Genomic DNA, 21,124 nt, shown 5'->3' on the forward strand with positions numbered 1-21,124 from the left:
GGGGGGTAATAATGAAACACACTGCCACACAACGCAAAATTCATAACGCCCAGTTCACTTCACTATCCGACGAACTAAACACCTGTGAAACCACTCTTAGAGCAGATCCATCCTCCACATCCAAACTCTCCAAGTTAAATGACGCTAGAGAAGCCCTAAATAAATTTCTAATTCAAAAAGCCCACATGAGAGCGTTAACTACCAAATCTAAATTTTTCATAGAAAGTAACAAATCAGGCCGCCTACTAGCCAGGTCCCTTAAAAAACAAAGGCTTTCCAATTTCATTAAGACAATCCGCCACCCATCTGGTGAGACAACCCACAAAAATGAAGAAATTGTCAACTCATTTGCCTCTTACTATAAGCAACTATATAATCTAGCAGACTCCGCATCACAAGATAGGAAAGAGGAAATAGAAACATATTTGAACACTGTCCCTATAACCTCTATCACAGATGACGATAAACAATTCTTAGACTCTCCCATTACCCTGAGGGACATTAACTTAGTTATTAAGTCCTTACCAAATGGCAAATCCCCAGGTCCAGACGGCCTCACATCTAAATTTTACCAGCTCTTACAAGAACACATAAACCCCCAACTCCTGACACTTTTTAACGATATAGACCAGGGTGCTGCTTTGCCCAGCTCCCTCCTAGAAGCAGTAATCACGGTGATTCCTAAACCGGGCAAGCCCAATGATGTAGTCAATAACTATAGACCGATTTCCCTTATAAATATCGACATGAAAATATATGCCAAAATTTTAGCCAACCGCATGAATGAGATATTGCCCAACATAGTCCACCCTGATCAGGTGGGCTTCATTAAGGGGAGAGAGGTGAAAGATAACACTACTAGATTACTTCACTCACTCCAACAAGCCCACCTTTCCCACACACCCCTAACCTTGCTTTCGACGGATGCTGAGAAAGCATTTGACAGGGTGGACTGGCAATTTATGTGGTCCGCCCTGTCAAAGTTTGGCTTTTCCGAGCTCTTCATTTCCAGAATAAAGGCCCTTTATCATAACCCGAGCGCAAAAATCAAAGTCAACAATAATATATCCCAATCTTTTCCCATCTCCAATGGCACACGTCAAGGGTGCCCGCTCTCGCCCCTATTATTTGCTATTACAGTTGAAATACTGGCACTACAAATTAGACACTGTCATCATATACAAGGCCTAAAATTTGGAGACACCACCCAAAAATGCCTACTGTTCGCGGACGACGTGATATTCACCCTACAATCCCCAACTACCTCCCTCCCCGCTCTCATACAAATCCTAGATGCATACAAACAGGTTTCCAACTTCTCCATTAACATGGAGAAGTCGGGTCTATTGCCAATAAATCTAACCTCTCAAGAAATGCTGTACATTACACGACAAACAAAGTTTACACTACCAGACAAACTTAAATATCTAGGCTTGACAATCTCCAAAGATCCACACACACTCTTTCCAGATAACTTTATCAACCTCCAAACGAACGTTAAATCCTCGCTAGATAACTGGCATAAACAGGGACATTTATCATGGCTAGGGCGCATCAACACGGTGAAGATGATGATAGTCCCCAGATACCTATATCTGTTCCAGGCCCTTCCCTTGCCCTTACCGAAACCCTTTCTCTCAGCACAACAAAAAATGATTAACTCCTTCATATGGTCATACAAGCGCCCTAGGATAGCTCAGCACACCATGTATTTAAGTAAAGAAGATGGAGGCCTAGGCGTCCCTAATCTTGCTAACTACTATAAAGCCGCACATTTAGCTAGGGTTATAGCTTGGAACCATGCCAACCCCTCAAAGCTTTGGATACAGATGGAGGGCCATCTAGCTCAGGCTAACCCCATAAGAGACCTCCCTTGGATTCCTAAAGAGTCCAGACCACGCACTATACAAGACAATGACTATATTAAAGCTTCCCTAGAAGTATGGGATGATGTACTCACTCACACAAAGGGAATCTCTACTGTACTTTCCCCCCTGACCTCCCTCTTTCGATATCGCCTCTTTCTCAAACACGACCTATACTCTCACAACTCAACCAATAGACCTCATGGGTCCCTACCAGTTTATTTAGTGACCAACACCTCGGGAGTCAAAGACAGACTTACCCTTAATGAAGAACTAGGCCCACCCTTCCACCGTTGGTATTCCTACCTACAGATTAGACACGCGATCACCCACTGCCCACACAAAGAAATGATACTTAGACCCCTGACCACTTTTGAACAGCTATGTATTAATCCGAATATAAATAGAGCACATATCTCTCTAGCGTACAGAATGCTCAGGGGCTCTTTCCCTGAAAAAAGACCTACATACCTCACTAAGTGGGCAGTTGAACTCCAAAATGACCTTGACACTGAGACCTGGAGACAATGCTTTCGACACACACATTCTGCCTCCCTATCCTTGACCATATCTGAATTAAACTACAAAATATTAGCTCAATGGTATTTAACTCCTCAGCGCCTGAGGATCTTATACCCTAATGCCTCCTCCAGCTGTTGGAGACGATGTGGTGAGGAAGGTACCCTCACCCACATATGGTGGTCGTGCCCCCTCCTACATACCTTCTGGAACCAAATAGAAAGACACATAGCCCATACTCTGGGGGTGCCAGTCACACTCTCCCCATCAATTATAATACTTAATCTCATGCCTAAAATCACTTGCGTTTACCGCAGAAAGCTGCTTCTCCTAATGCTATCTTGCGCTAAACGCTTAATCCCTAGGAAATGGAAGACATGTGAGATACCGTCTATTGCCCAATGGAAATCTGAAGTAGACCATGTCCTCACGCTAGAAAGGATGCATTACTGTTATCTAGGTAAACAAGACATGATCTGCAATATTCAATTTATATGGGATCAAGGGTCTTATGATGGCCACACTTAAACAGTCCCCCCGACATTCTATACCCAAGACTTTTATAAGCTACAACAACTTTCTTCCCTGTGATTTTAAAGAAAGTAGGCCAGGCGGGACACCCTCTCCCCCCTCCATTCCCCCTTTTAACCCCTATCTCCCTATCCTCGCTTACTAACACCCTCTATATTCTTTTATATCTTCTAATGATATGTTATGACTCACTTCTTCCTTCAAAAAATCCCAAAAATTCTTATGAGAATTGGATTAATCACTAATGATGACTGTCTTCACTGTGAACAGCTATGATCCTATTATGATGTAACTGAAAGTATATATCTTGTTCATTTTCAATGTACCAATTTTCAATAAAAATCATTTAAACAAAAAAAAAAAAAAAAACATACTGCAAAGTTGTTTTTCTACACACAAACATTTTTATTGGAATCCCAAAGTGTTTACTGTCCCTTTAAGGGTCTCTTTTCAACAGCAGACAAAAAATGGAACTAACAGCAGGAAATAACATACTACACGGCTTGATGAATTCACAATTTATTGCTTTAGTTTATAAAGTCTTTTAAAATGCAATGAAAGTGTCTCCTAAATAAAGGCACAATTTGCAAGGACAATTGTTCTCTGTTATTTTCCTGCCCACAGCAACGCTGTACATGTAGTAAAACCTTTACTTCTTTTGACCCCGAAAACGTGTGGGCAATAACAGTAACTTCCTCCCCTTGTGCACTTCCTGATCTACAAGCATGGATTTTCACTAAACCATTGTGGCCTCCAATCCTACTGTATATTTGTACGTATGTTTGTGTGTTTGTTTTGTCTCCCTGCAAGGATTTTAGCCGTCTTTGCAAAACCCCAAACAAATGTGTGACTGGGCCGCCTGTGAATGAAGCTTTTACTCCCACAGCGTTATGAAAGCAAACACAAGCTCAGGGTCAAGAGCTCCTTTTGTCCCAGTAGTTCTTTCCCACGAGTTCAATCCTACCATTAGCATTGATTTCCACTCCTTTTATCCGGGCCAGCCTACCACACTTTGTCAGAGATGTTTATTTAACTTTATATGTACTGTTACACTGCAGGCAGTTCAAGTCTTACCTTTACCGCCTGTTGTTTGTAGCATCTTCAGATGATCCACTGTCATCTGTAGTATTTCAGCTTTTTCCAGTTTTGCAGATCCCTAAAAACCACACACAAGCAAAAATCATTCAGCTGAGCAGAATTCACAGCTCCAGTGTGTGACAGTTTGCTTTCTCTGTTTTTAATTTCCTGCACTTTAATATAATGCATTAACTCATTGGCTGACAGAGTCTTTTACAAAATTGCAAGACTGTGTGTAAAATCCACTAGGTATTAACCACAAATATACAAAAAACAAAACAAAGATAGGAAGAGCACACCTTTCAACATCCAATTTGCAAGCATTACTAGAAGTCAGTATAGACAACTAAGCTTAGAACCACGCACTGTAGGGGACTTGATCAGGCGCTTGGGCCTGTTTCCTGGCCAATTTTCCATTTTATGTTTTTAGTATTTGCTAAGTGCCAGCTTACCTGTTAATGTATTTCGTTTTTGTATATCTCTTGTCCTAGTGGATTTTGCACCTAGTCTACTCTGACGTAAGCTGCACACATGTGTACCCAACATTCCCTCCTTCCTAGTCTATGGACAATTCTGCCAATAGATTGTGAGAATACAGTCATACCATGGGATGTACACCAGTCCTGCTTATATATACATATTACGCTTACACACTACTTAAGTAGTATGTTCTATTAATTTTTTTCAAATTGACAAATCCCATGTGCTCAAGGTACTGTTACTTAAAGGGACACTGAACCCAAAAATGTTCTTTTGTGAATCAGGTAGAGCATGCAATATTAAGCAACTTTCTAATTTACTCCTATTATCAATTTTTCTTCATTCTCTTGGTACGTTTATTTGTAAAGTAAGAATGTAAGTTTAGATGCCGGCCCATTTTTGGTGAACAACCTGGGTTGTCCTTGCTGATTGGACAGCACCTTTAAACAAGTGCTGTCCATAGTACTGAACCAAACATTAGCTGGCTCCTTAGCTGAGATGCCTTATTTTCAAATAAAGATATCAAGAGAACAAAGAAAAATTGATAATAGAAGTAAATTAGAAAGTTGCTTAAAATTCCATGTTCTATCTGAATCATGAAAGAAAAAATTTGGGTTCAGAGTCCCTTTAAAGGGATAGAAAAGTCAAAATTAAATGTGCGTGGGTGCATTTCAACTTGAAATAGAAGCATTTTTGCAATATACTTTCATCAGCAAAAATGCTTCTAGTAAAAGTTATCACTGTTTTTCTGCGGCATACGCACATATCCAGTCAGAGAGCTCGTGCATCAGTATTCAAACACCACACCTCCTTAGAGAGCTGATGGTGGTGTGTTTTGCTTCTGGAGATATAATTTGTGTCATACAAGCCACAGCTGACTCTCTGAGCATGCATGGTGTTTGAATACTACAGGCACTCTCAGCATATGTGCGTATGCCACTGAAACACAGTAATACATTTTACTAATGAAAGTATATTGCAAAAATGCTTCTATTTCAAATTGAAATGCAATTATGTACATTTCATTTTTGACCTTTCTATCACTTAAAAAAATAATGTAATTCATTGACTTTAATGCATCATTTTAATGTGTATATGAGGACTGCGTGCTGGTAAGAATCTATAATACAGGACAGTATGCACAGTCAGTGTTCTCCACTTGCCATTGTGAAGTAGCCAATTGGGGGCAGTAGTATAATACTTTCTGGTATTATAACATGTTTTGCTATTCAAAGCACAAATTAATTGCATAATTTAACATAAATTTATTTTTAACAATCATTTCTACAATACCAGTATTAGCTCATTTTAGCTTAATATTGGCTAAAATTTTAGCTGGGTGTTCAGTAAAATCAGCCGGGTAGTGCACCCATTAAAAAGGTCCTGTGGAGAACACTGACAATGTCTCTCTACCCAGGAAATGAACTCTCAGGGGAATGGCACCTTTGATAATAAAGTTTTGGGCACTTTGGCCTCTGAATGACTTAAAGGGACACTGAACCCAATTTTTTTCTTTCATGATTCATATAGAGAATGTAATTTTAAGCAACTTTCTAATTTACTTCTATTATCATTTTTTCTTCATTCTCTTGCTATCTGTATTTGAAAAAGAAGGCATCTCAGCTAAGGAGCCAGCAAATTTTTGGTTCAGTACAATAGACAGCACTTATTTATTGGTGCTTTCCAATCAGTAAGGACAACCCAGGTTGTTCACCAAAAATAGTCCGGCATCTAAACTTACATTCTTGCTTTTCAAATAAACATACCAAGAGAATGAAGAAAATTTGATAATAGGAGTAAATTAGAAAGTTGCTTAAAATTGCATGCTCTATTTGAATCACGAAAGAAGATTTTTGGGTTCAGTGTCCCTTTAAGCACTTGCAGCTTGGTTTTGACAAAATAAATAAAAATGTAGAGGTTGCAAGTAAAAGTGCATATTTAAAACAATGCTTCCCTGTATCAAAGTCCTCATAGAGGCATTGACATGATGCATTAAAGTTAAAGGGTCATAGAATTCAAAATTCAATTTTCATGATTCATATGCAATACAATTAAGAAAACATGAACAATTTACTTATTTACTTCCAATTTATTTGATTTATACAAAAAGCATTGATTTTTAATTAAAAATTACTTCAGGTATGATACAGGGTGCCAGCAAATTGAAATATATTTTGCATTTTGTCATAAAAAAATCTGCTACTCATTAAAATGTGTTGCATTGTCTGTTTATTATGCACTTGCTTGTTATGCAATTCTACTGTATTTAAAGTGACGTAAAACCTAAAAATGTCTCTTTTGTGATTCAGTTTTAAACAACTGTACAATGTACTTCCATTATGAATTTCTTTGTTTTTTTGTTATCCTTTGTTGAAATGCATAAAGGTAAGCTCAGGGGTGTCTTTAGCATTACATGGCAGCAGCAGTTTTGCAACAATGTTATACGTTAGCAAGAACACTAGATGACAGCACTATTTCCTGTCATGTAGTGCTCCAGACAAGTGCACGCTACCTATCTAGATATCTCTTCAACAAAAAAATAATATGAAAACCAAGCAAATTTGATCATTTAAGTAAATTGGAAACTATTTTTAAATTGTATCCTCTGTCTGAATCGTGAATTTTTGGTTCCATGTCCCTTTAATAGCATTGTCCTTTGATTCATAATTTTAATGTCCTAAAAAATTGCAGATGGACTACAGGTAAAAGCATTTAAGCTACAGGTTTTTGCAGTTTTCCTGCAGTTAGGCAGTTCAGTAAGGGTACAGTAATAGATTATTAAAATGACAACTATATATAGTTAAAGATATATATATACTGTTACTATATATATATATGTGTGTGTGTGTGTGTGTGTGTGCAAAAAAAATCTAACTACAGAAATTAGCAATGGTAAAGACCCATAAAGAAAATGTAATAACTGACATTAAAGTGAGAGACAGGGATGGAGATAATAATACAACTCCCTAGAACGTAAGGGAATATAGCACTATTTTAATTTAACTATCAAAGTACAATAGATCAAAGTTTAAAAAAATCACATCACAAAGAATCTATCTAGTAATAACAACAATATAATACAAAACATCACACAGCCCAAATGTGTACAGCAAGAAGCCTAAGTTTTACAGGGCAAAGTAAGATGAGCAACACCGGTTTGCATCAGACCCCATGAAAAGCACAGATGGGTAATGTCTGAGCAGGTAAAAGATGGCCCCTATATAAAAATGTATTAGCTCTTCTGTATCAACAACGAACAATACAGCACTATATAATACCCAAACAATGCATGTGTAATATATAATGCTGTATTGCTTGTTGTTGATACATATGTTATATGGCTGGATTAGGAGAGCATAGATCCCTGCTCAGGCATTACCTATCTGTGTTTAGGTGGGGGCTGATGCAGATGGGTGTTGCCTGTCCTACTTCTCTGTGATACTTAGGCTTTTTGCTGTGCACATTTGGGCTATGTGGTGTTTTGAATCATATTGCTATTACTAGATAGATTTATTGTGATGTGACTTTTAAGACTTTGAATATTTGTTTAATTGTTTAGATTGTTGTACTTTGATATTTTAAAAAATCTAAGGGTGCTGTATCCCTTTACTTACTTTAGGGAAGTGTATTATCTCCATCCCTGTCTCTCACTTTAATGACAGTTATTAAAAAGACAACTAATACATTACATCTTTTTTAAATTGGGACTAGGTCACATGATTGATTCCTCCATGAAAAAAAAACAAGGAAATTACATTTGCATTAGAGGAGAACCAAGTGTTGTCCTCCAAAACCAGGACTTAATTCTGAGGGCAACACCATCATTTTGTCCTTCATTCTGAAGCAGTTAATTTGCAATAAAGCAGCAAAGATGTAAATTCCTAATGCACACAAGTGTCATGTCTCCTCATCTTGGTTTGCAATACCATTCTCTGCCTGATGGGGCAGCAGCTACACATATTTTATTCTCAGTCAAATTTATCAATCACTTTCATGGAGATGTTTTTTTTTTACCACTGTAAGATGATCATTATGTATAATGTGTTGTCTTTAGGAAAAGTAATCTTATAGTAAGATGTTTCAGCAATTTTTGTCAAACATATTACAACAAAATGTAGATTTTCCCCTTATTAAACATTTTACAGTGGATTACATTTTGATTTAAATTCCCAAGGGATACCACTTAGTGCCTGATGTCACTGATCATGTGATCCTTCTGAGAACTCCTTTAGGAGTCTACATTGCTCAGAGTTTTTCATGCTGCTTAAAACCACGCTGAAAAAAATATTACTGACCAAGAGAGAAAAAAAGTTACTATTTCACTCAATGTTAAAAATTTCTAGAAATAGTGGAAATTTCCAGCCCTGTATTTTTTTTAATCATTTTATAAGAGTTATGAAAAGGTTACTTCCCTCACCTGGTGCCATCAATCATTATAGAACAATAATGTAAGAGTGCAAGTAATGGGGCATGGGCCCTGTGGCACTGAATTCTAATATGGATCCTGATCTGATAATGCATGCAAATGACCAGCTCCTATTGACACATATAATTGCCCTCAAAACAAAACAGAATGTGATCATGGACCCCAAGCAGTCTTTTTTAATGACTGTCCACCATTAACATTACATTCACACTGGTCTATGCTATATTTCAATTCATCCAAATAATTTAAAATAAAAATCTTTAAAGTGAATGTAAATTTTGATGATAAAGAAAAAAACAGGGGCACTTTAATTCATCAAAATTTACATTTCACTCATGTTGTGAAAATACTTACCTTTATAATCTTGACAGCCGCTCCAGCTTCCCCAGGTCGTCGCAAGCCTCTTCCTATGTCAGAAATGATGGATCGGTCATCCTCCAATCACGGCTTCCCCCCCGGGGAATCAGTGTCTGATTCAACGCCGTGATTGGAGGAAGAAGGATCCCTCATTTTAGACCCAGGAAGAGGCTTTGCAACGGGAGCGGAAGAAGCAATGTAGTGGCTGTCAAGATTAAAAGGTAAGTATTTTCACAACACGAGTGAAATGTAAATTTTGATGAAATAAAGTGCCCCTGTTTTTAATCAAATTTTTAAAAACCGGGCACTTTATCATCAAAAATTACATTCACTTTAATGTAGTTTACTAAAACTACATGTAGATTGAAAAAAAAAATCCAACACATTTTAAACAGCCATTAAAAGTGAAACTATTACTACATATCATCCAATCAGTAGAAAGGGTAAATAAGAAAGTGAACACAGAATGTTATATAGTCTTGTAACCTAAAGAATAAAGAAGTGTATATCATGTGTATACTGTTGGTTATGCTGTGCCTGTACTAACTGAAAACCCTGTGTAACCACATCAATAATCATGCGCTATAAAACAGACTTCCCAAGTGCATTAAAATATCTTTTAAAGTTGCGTCTCTTCAAAAGTTTGGTACATGGGGGCATTTTACCAGGGAAAGTAAATTCTTCATGCTTTTTTCATTTTTTAATAATAAGAAATCTGGTATATATCTCAGATGTTGATCAAACATGCAGCCAACAGCTTTTCTACATTTTTACAGAATTACCACAATACAATAACGTTTCCCATGTGCAGATAATACACATAAACACTTTAATTATAAATAATGTTTTTAAGCATATATTTCAATGTTTGCATGCTGAAAATCTCTTGTTTTTTTCATATACAATTTTTAAATAAATGGAGATGTATTTTTTTGTAAAATAATATCAGTTTACGTTTAAAGAAATAAGTGTCAAGTTTCAGTTTCTATAAAGCAATGGGTGCTGCCATTTTGTAACTTAATTATTCTATGTTTAAATCCCTTCTCTTCTTATCTTATCTCCACTGCTGCGGTTAGTTAGAGATGTTTATAAACAAGTTGATAAAGTAACAAATCTAAGAGGGTTTAATGTATTTAAGTCCTAATTTAAAGGGACATGAAACCCAAAAATGTTTTTTCTTAATTAAAGGGACATGAAGCCCAAAATTTTTCTCTTATGATTTAGATATAATACAATTTTAAACAATATTCCGATTTACTTCTATTATCTAATTTGCTTCATTCTTTAGGTATCCTTTGTTAAAGAAACAGCAATGCACATGTGTGAGCCAATCACACGAGGCATCTAAGTGCAGCCACCAATCAGCAGCTACTGAGTCTATTTAGATATGCTTTTCAACAAATGATACCAATCGAATGAAGCAAATTAGATAATAAAAGTAAATTGGAAAGTTGTTTAAAATTGCATCCTCTTTCTAAATCAAGAAAGAAAAAATTTGGGTTTCATGTCCCTTTAAGATAGAACATACCATTGTTTACACCTTTAAAATGTACTTCTATTATGCCATTTGCTTCATTGTCTTTTTATTCTTTATTGAAGGAGAAGCAATGCATCGCTGAGCGTTAGCTGAAGACAGCAGGGAGCCAATGACAAAAGACATATATATGCAGCCACCAACCACCAGCTAGCTCCCAGCTACTGAGCCTAAATATGTTTTTTAACAAAGAATACCAAGTTAACAATGCAATTTTGATAACAGAAGTACATTTTAAAGTTGTTTTAAATGTTATGGTCTATTTGAATTGTGAAAGTAAATTTTGGGGTTTCAAGTCCTTTTAATACCAGTCTAATGCAATTTCTAAACAATATTGTATGTGAGAGAGAATAAAACATATAAATAATACAAAATATTCCACTCTTCCACAAAATAAGTTCAGTTCTGGGGCAACATGCACTGTATACCCTAAGGGAAAACAGGCAGCACAAGTGGAAATATTTTTCTCCTTCACGTTCATGATCATCATATATGTTTAATAATTTGGCCACAACAAAGGTTTTATTTGCAAAGTGTGTTCCCTGCCAGAAAGGACCACATGCAATATTATTTTAATGAGTACAGAAAAGAAGCAACTAAAAATCTGAACTACAGTAAAAAAAAAAGGAGAGAAAAAGTGTGTAAAAACAGCTTACTTGTTTTTCAAAAGCAGTCGGCACAAGTCGCCTTAACTCAGACAAGCTGTTATTGATACGATCACGCCGGCGTTTTTCTATGATCTGTTAGGAAGAAACAATCAGTGACAAATTCCCACAGGCCATCGTTAACTCATTACACCTCTACAGATGAAGCCTTGCATTTCCAAGAATTACAATTAAGTTGGAGCAGAAGGGTACTGAATATATGCTGAGCTCTGTGCCGTTTGATCTTTGTGGTTAAATATGTCTTATGGTTATAGCCATTTTTTTTAAACATTGGTTTGGGCTTTGAAGAATAAAAAGTAAAATAATCATGAAGTATGCATCATGACATATACATTATTTATATAATAACCTTTCTGTGGTTTTGCATTTTCTTACATTAGTACAAAATGATTTCATATTTTTTTTGCAAATTAGTTCTGTCATATTACCCTAACAGGTTCTGAGTTCTCTACTGTTTGGGAAACATGTCCTCAAATTTGTGTCTTCAAATTCCATTTAGGAGTTAAAGATATTTTTAAAGAAACAAAAATAAAAGGTTTATAGAAAGTCACATGGCATAATGTACAGTAATGGTTCTGAAAGAATCTAACCATTATTTAATTTGATGGGATAAAACATCTGCAAATGTAATTATATTTGATCTTCACATATTTGAGTTTATTAATATTTTGAAACACATTTTAATTTTTATTGCATTAATTCATAACAATTCTTTATTGTGCAGTGTTGAATAAAAAAAAAATGAAAACACTATCGCTTACACAAAGGATCTACTTCTATAGGCAAATTTTGCCTAAATACCGCTGTTGCTCTTAAACCATTTTTATTCATGTATTAAGAGTCATTAAAGTTTTATTTTCACTTATAATGTTAGTTAATGTTCATAGCTGTCTTTGTAGATTAAATAAGCAATGCTTTGGAACTCATACAAACCTTTAAAATCAAATGTGGGTGTATGTTCATATAAATAATTATACCTAAAAATACGCTTCAGCATATACCAAACGTAACAAAGTAAAATATTGCTGGTAATAAATATAAATAAATAAATATATACATATATATATATATATATATATATATATATACATATATACTGTATATATATATATATATATATATATATATATATATATATATATATATATATATATATATATATATAAAATATATGCACAGGGACTCTTCTTGATTAGTAAATTATTTTTTCTAATATTTTATGTATCAAAAATGTATAAAATTAAATTTTTAAAATTTTAATTTAAAGATCGGCCAAAATCTAGTCATTTTGTACAGGTAAAATAATAAGGGATATAAGGAATAATTTTTAGCATTATGGTGTGCCAGTCCATATGCTATGTTTTGGAAGATAAATCATAAACGCAAACATACCCCTCTTCGCTTCTTCCTGGCCATAATCTGCGAGGTTGTTGTTGGGGAATTCGATCGAATTAGCGAGCCGCTGCTATGCCTGTGAAAATTGGATAAAAATTGTCAGTTCTACTAACAAATTAGCAGCAAAACAGCTCTGTGCTTTCCTCACACTCTTTTCTGTTTTAAAGAAATAGTTTTACAATACTTAGCTGATCATTATAGATATTAGCCGAAGCATTTATTTAAAAAAAAAAAAAAGAACTTTTCAGGTATGTTAGTTTTTGAAAGTAACCAAGAACTTTCTAAAACGCTAACTGACTCTCAAATAGAAATCAGAATACTGTGCAAAAGTTTGCCCTTGACAGTTCCCTAATAATGAATGGATCTACCACAGCAAAAATTATTGTTTTGGCCAACAAGGCACACCTCAAAATACACACACCACATTTATTAGCTGTTTCGATAACAGTTTCAATTTTTACCAGATAAATTTATAGCACAGTCATTGCTCATAAAAGTTTACATTGAACTATAAAAAATATTTAATTCCATTTTCAAAAACATTTGATAATGATACATGCGAAAGCAAAACGCATTTACATGCCCCTTGATAACTGTTAAGATACACTAGGGTGTCATAGCACCCTGGTTAAAAACCATTACATAATGGTTTCTATTTACATATTGCTCTGGGTATCAGTGGGAGGGGGTTATGGTAAGTCAGACAATTTTGCTTTGATGAAAAACTATATGCAATATGCTTTAAATAGTGTTGTAAAATATGCTTGAATGGTTGTAATACATTTTGCGATGACATACTAAATATTTTTTTTTTAATTTGTTATATATTTGCTGGTGATAACTTCACAGCTTAATATACTACCGCTCAATGAAATTGCTTCTCAGATATTCTACAAGAACCTCACATTTTTGAATTTATGTTTTCAGTGCCACAAAGGTTTTGAATGACCTTTTTCTAACAAATAATCTAGCAAAGTCCTTTTTTGCAGAAAGTTCAGTGTGACAAAGTGTGTACCTCTCTGGCATCCATGCACAGATAATACGTTTCTTACTAAATTATTATTTCCATAAGCCAAATGTGTAATATTTAAAATGCCATACATTTTGTATTTGGGACAAAAACAATGAAAATATTATACTATTTCTTTCAGAATATTGCTTCAGTGTTCCACACAACACATTACACAGCAGTTTTTTTTACCCCAAAAGCAAACCCTTAACAAATGAAGCAAGTCTTTCAATTTCATTTTCCATCAGCCAGAAAATACACATTTTTTGTATGCTGATCTGCAGTGATTGTTCCCAGATGAGGATCCTTAAAAAGAGAACTATCCATGGGGAATTTATTTACCTTTGATGTATCTTATTGTAAACCATCTATAAACTTGCAATGACATCTGACTTTCACTTATAGTACTCAGCCAGTAATAGATTAATAGTAATCTAGTGGTACATTAGAGAGGCCCCGTACAGGCACAATCTCAGAAAATGAAATCAATTTTATTTTCCAGGTATCTTAAGCTCAAACCGTCATTTATGTAGGCACTGTGAGGTAATGGTGCATCATGGGATACAATACAAATGTGCAATAGAAATATGCCTTAGCAAAAGAAACAATCTTTATTGATCATTGCAAAAAAAAAAAGTTTTAATTGTAGTACATTGCTTAAACAGGCATAATTATCTCTAAATAGACATGATAAAGAAAGTGCAAAACGCGTCAGCCTTGTTCAATCAAGACAAATAAATGTATGTACTCTCACTCCTTTGTTTTTGTTTTTTTAAAACAAATAAAAAATGCATTCTTTTACTGTTTTAATACTCATCCACATTTGAAACTGCTTGATAGAAGAATTGTGCATATTTTACCAAAGAGTATTTTATGTAAATTAAGTCAAGTGGAGGATTTGTGAATCGAAATCATAGGATCAAGCTACATACAGTTCTGGAAACCATTGAGGAACAACATCCATAGAAAAGCAATCTACTTTTCTAAATGTTTAGTAATCAGGATACAAACTTAGAAGTCTTTAAGACTCATGACTTGAGGGTTTCTCCACCTCTAGAGCTATTATTACAATCATTATATATGTGTAAAGGGCCGTCAAGTTTTGCTGTGCTCTACATAGATATTATTGTTTTGTCTGGTAATACATAAATACTCCATTACCTAATGTCAGACTGGGCAATGTAATTTGCTTAAGCGAACCACTGCTAGACTGGTCTGCAATGCTAAATTATATCACAACTGCAAATCAATAAGCATAAAATAATTATTTAAAGTTTTACCCGGACAAGGCAACCATTAAATATGTTCTACTAACATGTACTGAAAAGCAAAAGCAATACAATCTGACAATGTCCTTGATTGTTTAAATTATTTAAATATAGTGGCAACACTGGATGTCAGAATTCACACAGAAAGTGATGGAATAATTTATACATCTCACAGTACAAGATGGCAGTCTGAGTATCACTGCAAGGCATGTTATCACATTCTGACAAACAAAAATCACAAAGACGATATAACCTACATCAGCAGGTAGGTTTCTACCATCATATACTGGAGTTAATTGGTGGGAACTGACAGATGAAATGTGCTTTAAAGGGAAAGAAAAATTATACTTTTTTCTCAGTATAAGTTGTTTCAGCCTAAATATTATATTGACCTTTTGAGGGCTCAGTTCCTCACAACTCATTATGGGTTGGATCCTATTTCTAAAGGAATTTGATCGACCCAATATTAGAGCAATTCCTACAAAAACAAATCTTCAATACACAGCCAATAAGCTATAGGTCATAAGCTACAGTAATTTCTATTTGAAAATCAGTAAGCATGAAAGGTTAAGCGACAGTGTAAACCTTTATCCACTGACAAATTAGTAGCAAAATGCTATTTGATTGCCAGGTAAAAGTTGTCAACCATTATATATCACTGTCGTGTTCAATTTTATGTTCAGGGCATTTTCTAGATCTCTATAGCACCAAACAATTGTTTCAAACAGTCCAAGGTTAAGATGACATGCTTGATGGAAATACAGATCAAAGTTATAAAATCTTTTCAGGCCGTGATGAAATTCAGGGCAATGGAACAATATACAGCTAGAAAACCCTTTATCCAAGCTTCTTGGGACTGGAAAAGGTTTGGATTTCAAAACAGGTTGGATTTCAGAATATTGTATATTCACATCTGTAAAATGGGACAGTTTGGAGAAGGGATGGAACCCAGTGTAAACTACACTATATTATGTAATTGTGGAAATTTTTACATGTCATAACACAGCTTATACATGCAATGTAAAGGTAGTTTTATATCTTTGTTAATAGTTATCCATATATAGTAAACATTGTACTGCAATTAGGAAGGTAATAGTCCTTGTTTTAAATAAATAGAGACTATAATTTGTATTTTAGAACACAAAAATCCAACCAAAAACATAGGCAGAAGAGATTGCGACTTACAGGTGAGGGGGAAGTAATTTGTGTTCATTTTAAAAAAAATATTAATTAAAAAGCTTGGATTTCTGAATAAGTTTGGATTTTGGAATTTCATATTTGGTGATTTGTACCTGTATATGGTAAATGTAGGTAGAATGGTTTGCAAATGAAAAGTTTGTAAATATATTTTCTAGAAAATTGTCTATAAAAGTAAAACGATAGTGTACATATTTTTCAAACAAATCTCTTTTCTCACTATTAACTCAGTGAGCCATTTAGGAATGACATATGTACGTATGGTCCAATCATTGACAAAATCCTAAACTTGTGCAGCATAGTAATCCAAAAGTTTGACATTAGTTCTATGTTGTAAAGGCTGACTGTGCAGCGAACTTTATAATGGAAACCGTAAACTGAAGTTGGTCAAACACCTATGTTATTCTTTAAAGATGGATTGTTTTAAAAAAGTGAGCCAACTTTAATGAGTTTTGAAATAGCCATGTTTGACAGACTTCTTAAAGGGATATGAAACCCAAAAATGTTCTTTTGTGATTCAGACAGAGGAAATCCATTTTTAAAAGGTTTCCAATTTACTTCTATTATCAAATTTGCTTCGTTCTCATGATATTCTGTGTTGAAGAGATACCTAGGTAGGCATCTGGAGCACTTACATGACAGGAAATTATGCTGCCATATAGTGCTCCTGCAAATGAATAACATTCTTGCAAAACCGCTGCAATATAGTGCTCCAGAAATGGGCTGGCTCCTGAGCTTGTCTCTGCTTTTCAACACAGGATATCAAGAGAACAATGAAAATTTGATAATGGAGGTAAATAAGAAAGTTGTTTAGAATTGCATGCTCTATCTGAATGATGAAACAAAAATGTTGGGTTTTGTGTCCTTTTAAGGGGGACCACTCAGACTGACTTTACAGACTGACAAGTGGAAGATCAGAATTAAACAAATAAAAAACCCTGCACTACCACTAGCAACTAAAGGGTTAATGTAAGGTAGACCCTCTACTGTTAAATGGTAGTAATTAAAACATGTTTATTGTAACTGTTTAAACTAGGGACACCTGCTGATCTGCTAAATGATAAACTTAAACAAATCTAATTATAGCAAATCTTGGGTATAAAATGGTGACAGATACTTGTGTCTAACTCTTTTAAACCTGAGACTTGCTGACTGTAATTACTTTTTTTTACGTCCTACCTATAGCAAGTCAGTAGGAGACCAGAACATTACTTGCAATCCCTAAATACAGCTTTAAAGGGATATAAAACCAACATTTTTCTTTTGTGATTCAGACAGAACATACAATTTAAACAAAAACTTTCCAAATTACTTGTATTATCAAATTTGCTTCGTTCCCATGGTATTCTTTATTGAAGAGATACCCAGATGTCTGAAGCACTGCATGGCAAAAGATAGTGCTGCCATCTAGTGTTCTTGCAAATGGATAACATTCTTGCAAAACTGCTTCCATATAGTGTTTCAGACACGTGCACACTCCTAAGCTTATGTCCCTACTTTTCAACAAACGATACCAAGAGAAGGAAGAAAAATTGATAATAGAAGTAAATTAGAAAGTTGTTTAAAATTGCATGTTCTATCTGAATCGTGAAAATAAAAATTGGGTTTCATTAAGGTCAGATGGATTTGAAAAGTTGTTATTTAAGGATATCCAGCTTCCCATACTTCTAATAAATAGCAAGTTAGCTATTTATAAAGGTTGGTTAAAAAGGGTGACTTGCAACAGACTTGCATTTACAGAACTGCAGACATGGGGATTTTTCTCCAAGTCAATTATTTTGCCCGTTTCCTTAACTATTCATAGTCAGTGCTTCCTTGTGTTGCTATGAATAGACCCCATCATGTGCTTAGCCCATTAGCAGGGCAATTAGTGAAGAAGGGAATGCAATGAAATGAAGCATTTTGAAGTAGAATGTCCCTTTAAGGTATATAGGGATTTTTACAGTTGGAATAAAACACATATGTTACCATCTTATATTTTCTGTTATATTCTTTAGGAAAATCAGACTGTCCTTGTGAATGCAAAGACAATATTTCAGAAGTAACAAAAACAAACATTATGTTTTAAACAAATGGTTATTTCTGTACAGTATAAACCTAATTTTTCAGACTTATACAGCCTTATCCATGTCAGCCAATAGTTCTCTAGCAGTTGTCTCTTCCATCGAGTGACTAATGGATACTTTGGTATCACTAATATACAAACAAAAATATCCTGTGTTTCAATTTAAATGATCCTGTGTCTAGAAACCCCAGAATTCTGGTCTCAAAAAAGACAGTTTATGAAAATGTTTTTCTCCCTCTGATAAATACAAATGCTGGAGAAAATTAAGGTAGAAAAATTATAAAAAAAAAGTTTGGTTAATTTAAATTAAATAATTAAAAATTGTGCCATATTAAAATGAATGTAGTTGAGCTATTGTGAGTTGCTTGTATTAGAAGTACAAAGCTTTAGAAATGTTGTGAAAAAAAAGAAAGTGTTTGTTCTGCCACTAAAATTGATAATTTTATCCAAACTTCTATTTTTTTACTTACACATTATTTTTATTTTTTTCTTCTCTTTGTTGAACAGTAAAATATAACACAATCAATTTTAAATTATGATCAACATATAATATTTAAAATACTGATGAGTTAATTTATTTCACATTTTATCCCATCCAATAAGTTCTCTCTGAAGATGAAAACAGTGAGGTCAGGTAACTAGAATCCCAAACTTCCTTAGTTAATCATCAGGACTTATTTTCAGCCCTTGATTTGCTGCACTCAAAAGGAGATGACCTGACTTACTGATAACTTATATTAACATTGTAATAATTTATCCCATGAGAGATGTGATAAAACAATAAATAGAACTATATATATATATATATATATATATATATATATATATATAGTCCATGTTTCATTTTTAACTGAAAATCTCACACCTATGTGACAACCTCTCTTCAGAATTTTGTAACTTATGAGGTGAAATAAATAATAAATTCTACTTTATTAGAAAATAACCTTTAACTGAAGTTAAATTATTATAAATGGTGTTAAAATACAGCCTTATCCAATACATTTTAGAAAATATTAGTAAAAACTGATTTAAAAAAAAAAAAAAAAAACCTAAGTTTTACAAAGTTATTTGTGGCTAAGAACGTTTTAATAAAAGCAGAAAAATAAAAATGTATAAAAGCAAGTTTTGTGATTTAGCTGTTTTACAGTGAAGTCCTAGTCTTCAGTAATGATAATGTTATTAATTTCCAATGAACTTTTCCAGTGTTCAGCAGCAATTAACTGTGTAGCCCCCTCCTAGAATTGACAAAACTTACCCTGAATAATTATTCTCACTTCCCACATCAATGGTTTCATCCATGTCACTGTCAGAACTGGTGTCATCACAGGGTCGCTTCATTTTTACAAGTTCAATTAAAAAAATATTCCTTCAGCAAAAAAAAAGTTAGAAATAAATTAAAATATATTTTAAAAATCGCGGTTAAATTAGTATTTGGCCATAGATAAAGCAAGAATCTGGAAGCAGTGCCCTAATGGTGTCAGAGCAGTATTAGGGGGGCAGAAGGCACTGTCCAGAGGATGTACAGATAGGGTCCAATAAAAGTTTGTGAGGTAGAGTCCGGAGGGTGTAATGTCCGATATATATTCAAGCAGTTTCCAGGGTACAAGTGGTGAAGGTAAAATAATACGTAGCAATGTCCATGAGAAGGGATAACACGGGGTAGCGCAATGCCCAGCGGGTGGAGTACTCAGAGGATGCAGAGAGGATCAGTAGCAGCCAGCAATGAGTCTTCATTCAGACAAGACAGCAGCATCCATCCCCAGGTCTGCAACTCTTTCCCACGCCGCACAGCAGCCTGTAGCTCCCGGGCGGCACACGCCCCCTGCCGGACACACCCACCGTTTCCTTATACTGAGCAGCGAGACCCCTCAGCCTGTGTACTCCGGGCACTCCCACACTACTGTCACGGCTGTGTGCCTCGCTCATTACGCTGCATGCTGATACCGTTTATAAAAATGTGTCAGACATTTCATAGGGGACTGCCCAAAATCGCTGCTCAGGGTGTACGTTTGGCACTTACTATTTCTTGTTATCTTATTAGCGCAGCGGGGGAAATCCTTATTGGAAAATCCGCATCAGTATAAAATCAGATTCGCGACGCCCTTGTAATGAATATAATGACCTTTAACAGTTTATCAGCCATGTAACGAAACAATATAGCAGTATACTTTATCTTATTAACAACAGGAGTATTTAAGAATTAATTATGACTGACATTACTTGATTTATAGGAATTATTGCTTTTGTTATTGGTCATGCTCAAAATTTTATGTATAATTTCGTTTACTTTTAGAAAAGAAATAGCAACGCAGACACTACGCACACTATACACATGCTTTACACATACATACACTATACATACACACTATACATATGCTTACACATACATACACTATACATACATACACATGCTTTACACATACATACACTATACATACATACACATGCTTTACACATACATACACTATACATACACACTATACATATGCTTACACATACATACACTATACATATGCTTACACATACATACACTATACATACACACACACACACACACACTATACACATGCTTTACACATACATACACTATACATACACACACACTATACACATGCTTTACACATACATACACTATACATACACACACACTATACACATGCTTTACACATACATACACTATACATACACACACACACTATACACATGCTTTACACATACATACACTATACATACACA

At 34.7% G+C, this 21,124-nt stretch overlaps 1 protein-coding gene across 1 annotated transcript in view; it reads right to left on the reverse strand.

Moving 5' to 3' along the window:
- Window positions 1–20,132, reverse strand: part of HEY2 (hes related family bHLH transcription factor with YRPW motif 2) — a 53,302-nt gene extending 33,170 nt beyond the window's left edge. Inside the window, exons 1-4 of the mRNA XM_053709132.1 lie at window positions 19,644–20,132; window positions 12,847–12,925; window positions 11,446–11,529; window positions 3,990–4,071 (exon numbers count right to left, since the gene is read on the reverse strand). Coding sequence (XP_053565107.1) covers window positions 3,990–4,071; window positions 11,446–11,529; window positions 12,847–12,925; window positions 19,644–19,726 — 328 coding nt within the window. The 5' untranslated portion in view covers window positions 19,727–20,132. The remainder of the gene's footprint in view (window positions 1–3,989; window positions 4,072–11,445; window positions 11,530–12,846; window positions 12,926–19,643) is intronic.
- Between the last annotated feature and the right edge of the window lie 992 nt (window positions 20,133–21,124).

Source organism: Bombina bombina, chromosome 4 (genome assembly GCF_027579735.1).
Source record: "Bombina bombina isolate aBomBom1 chromosome 4, aBomBom1.pri, whole genome shotgun sequence".
NCBI lineage: Eukaryota > Metazoa > Chordata > Amphibia > Anura > Bombinatoridae > Bombina > Bombina bombina.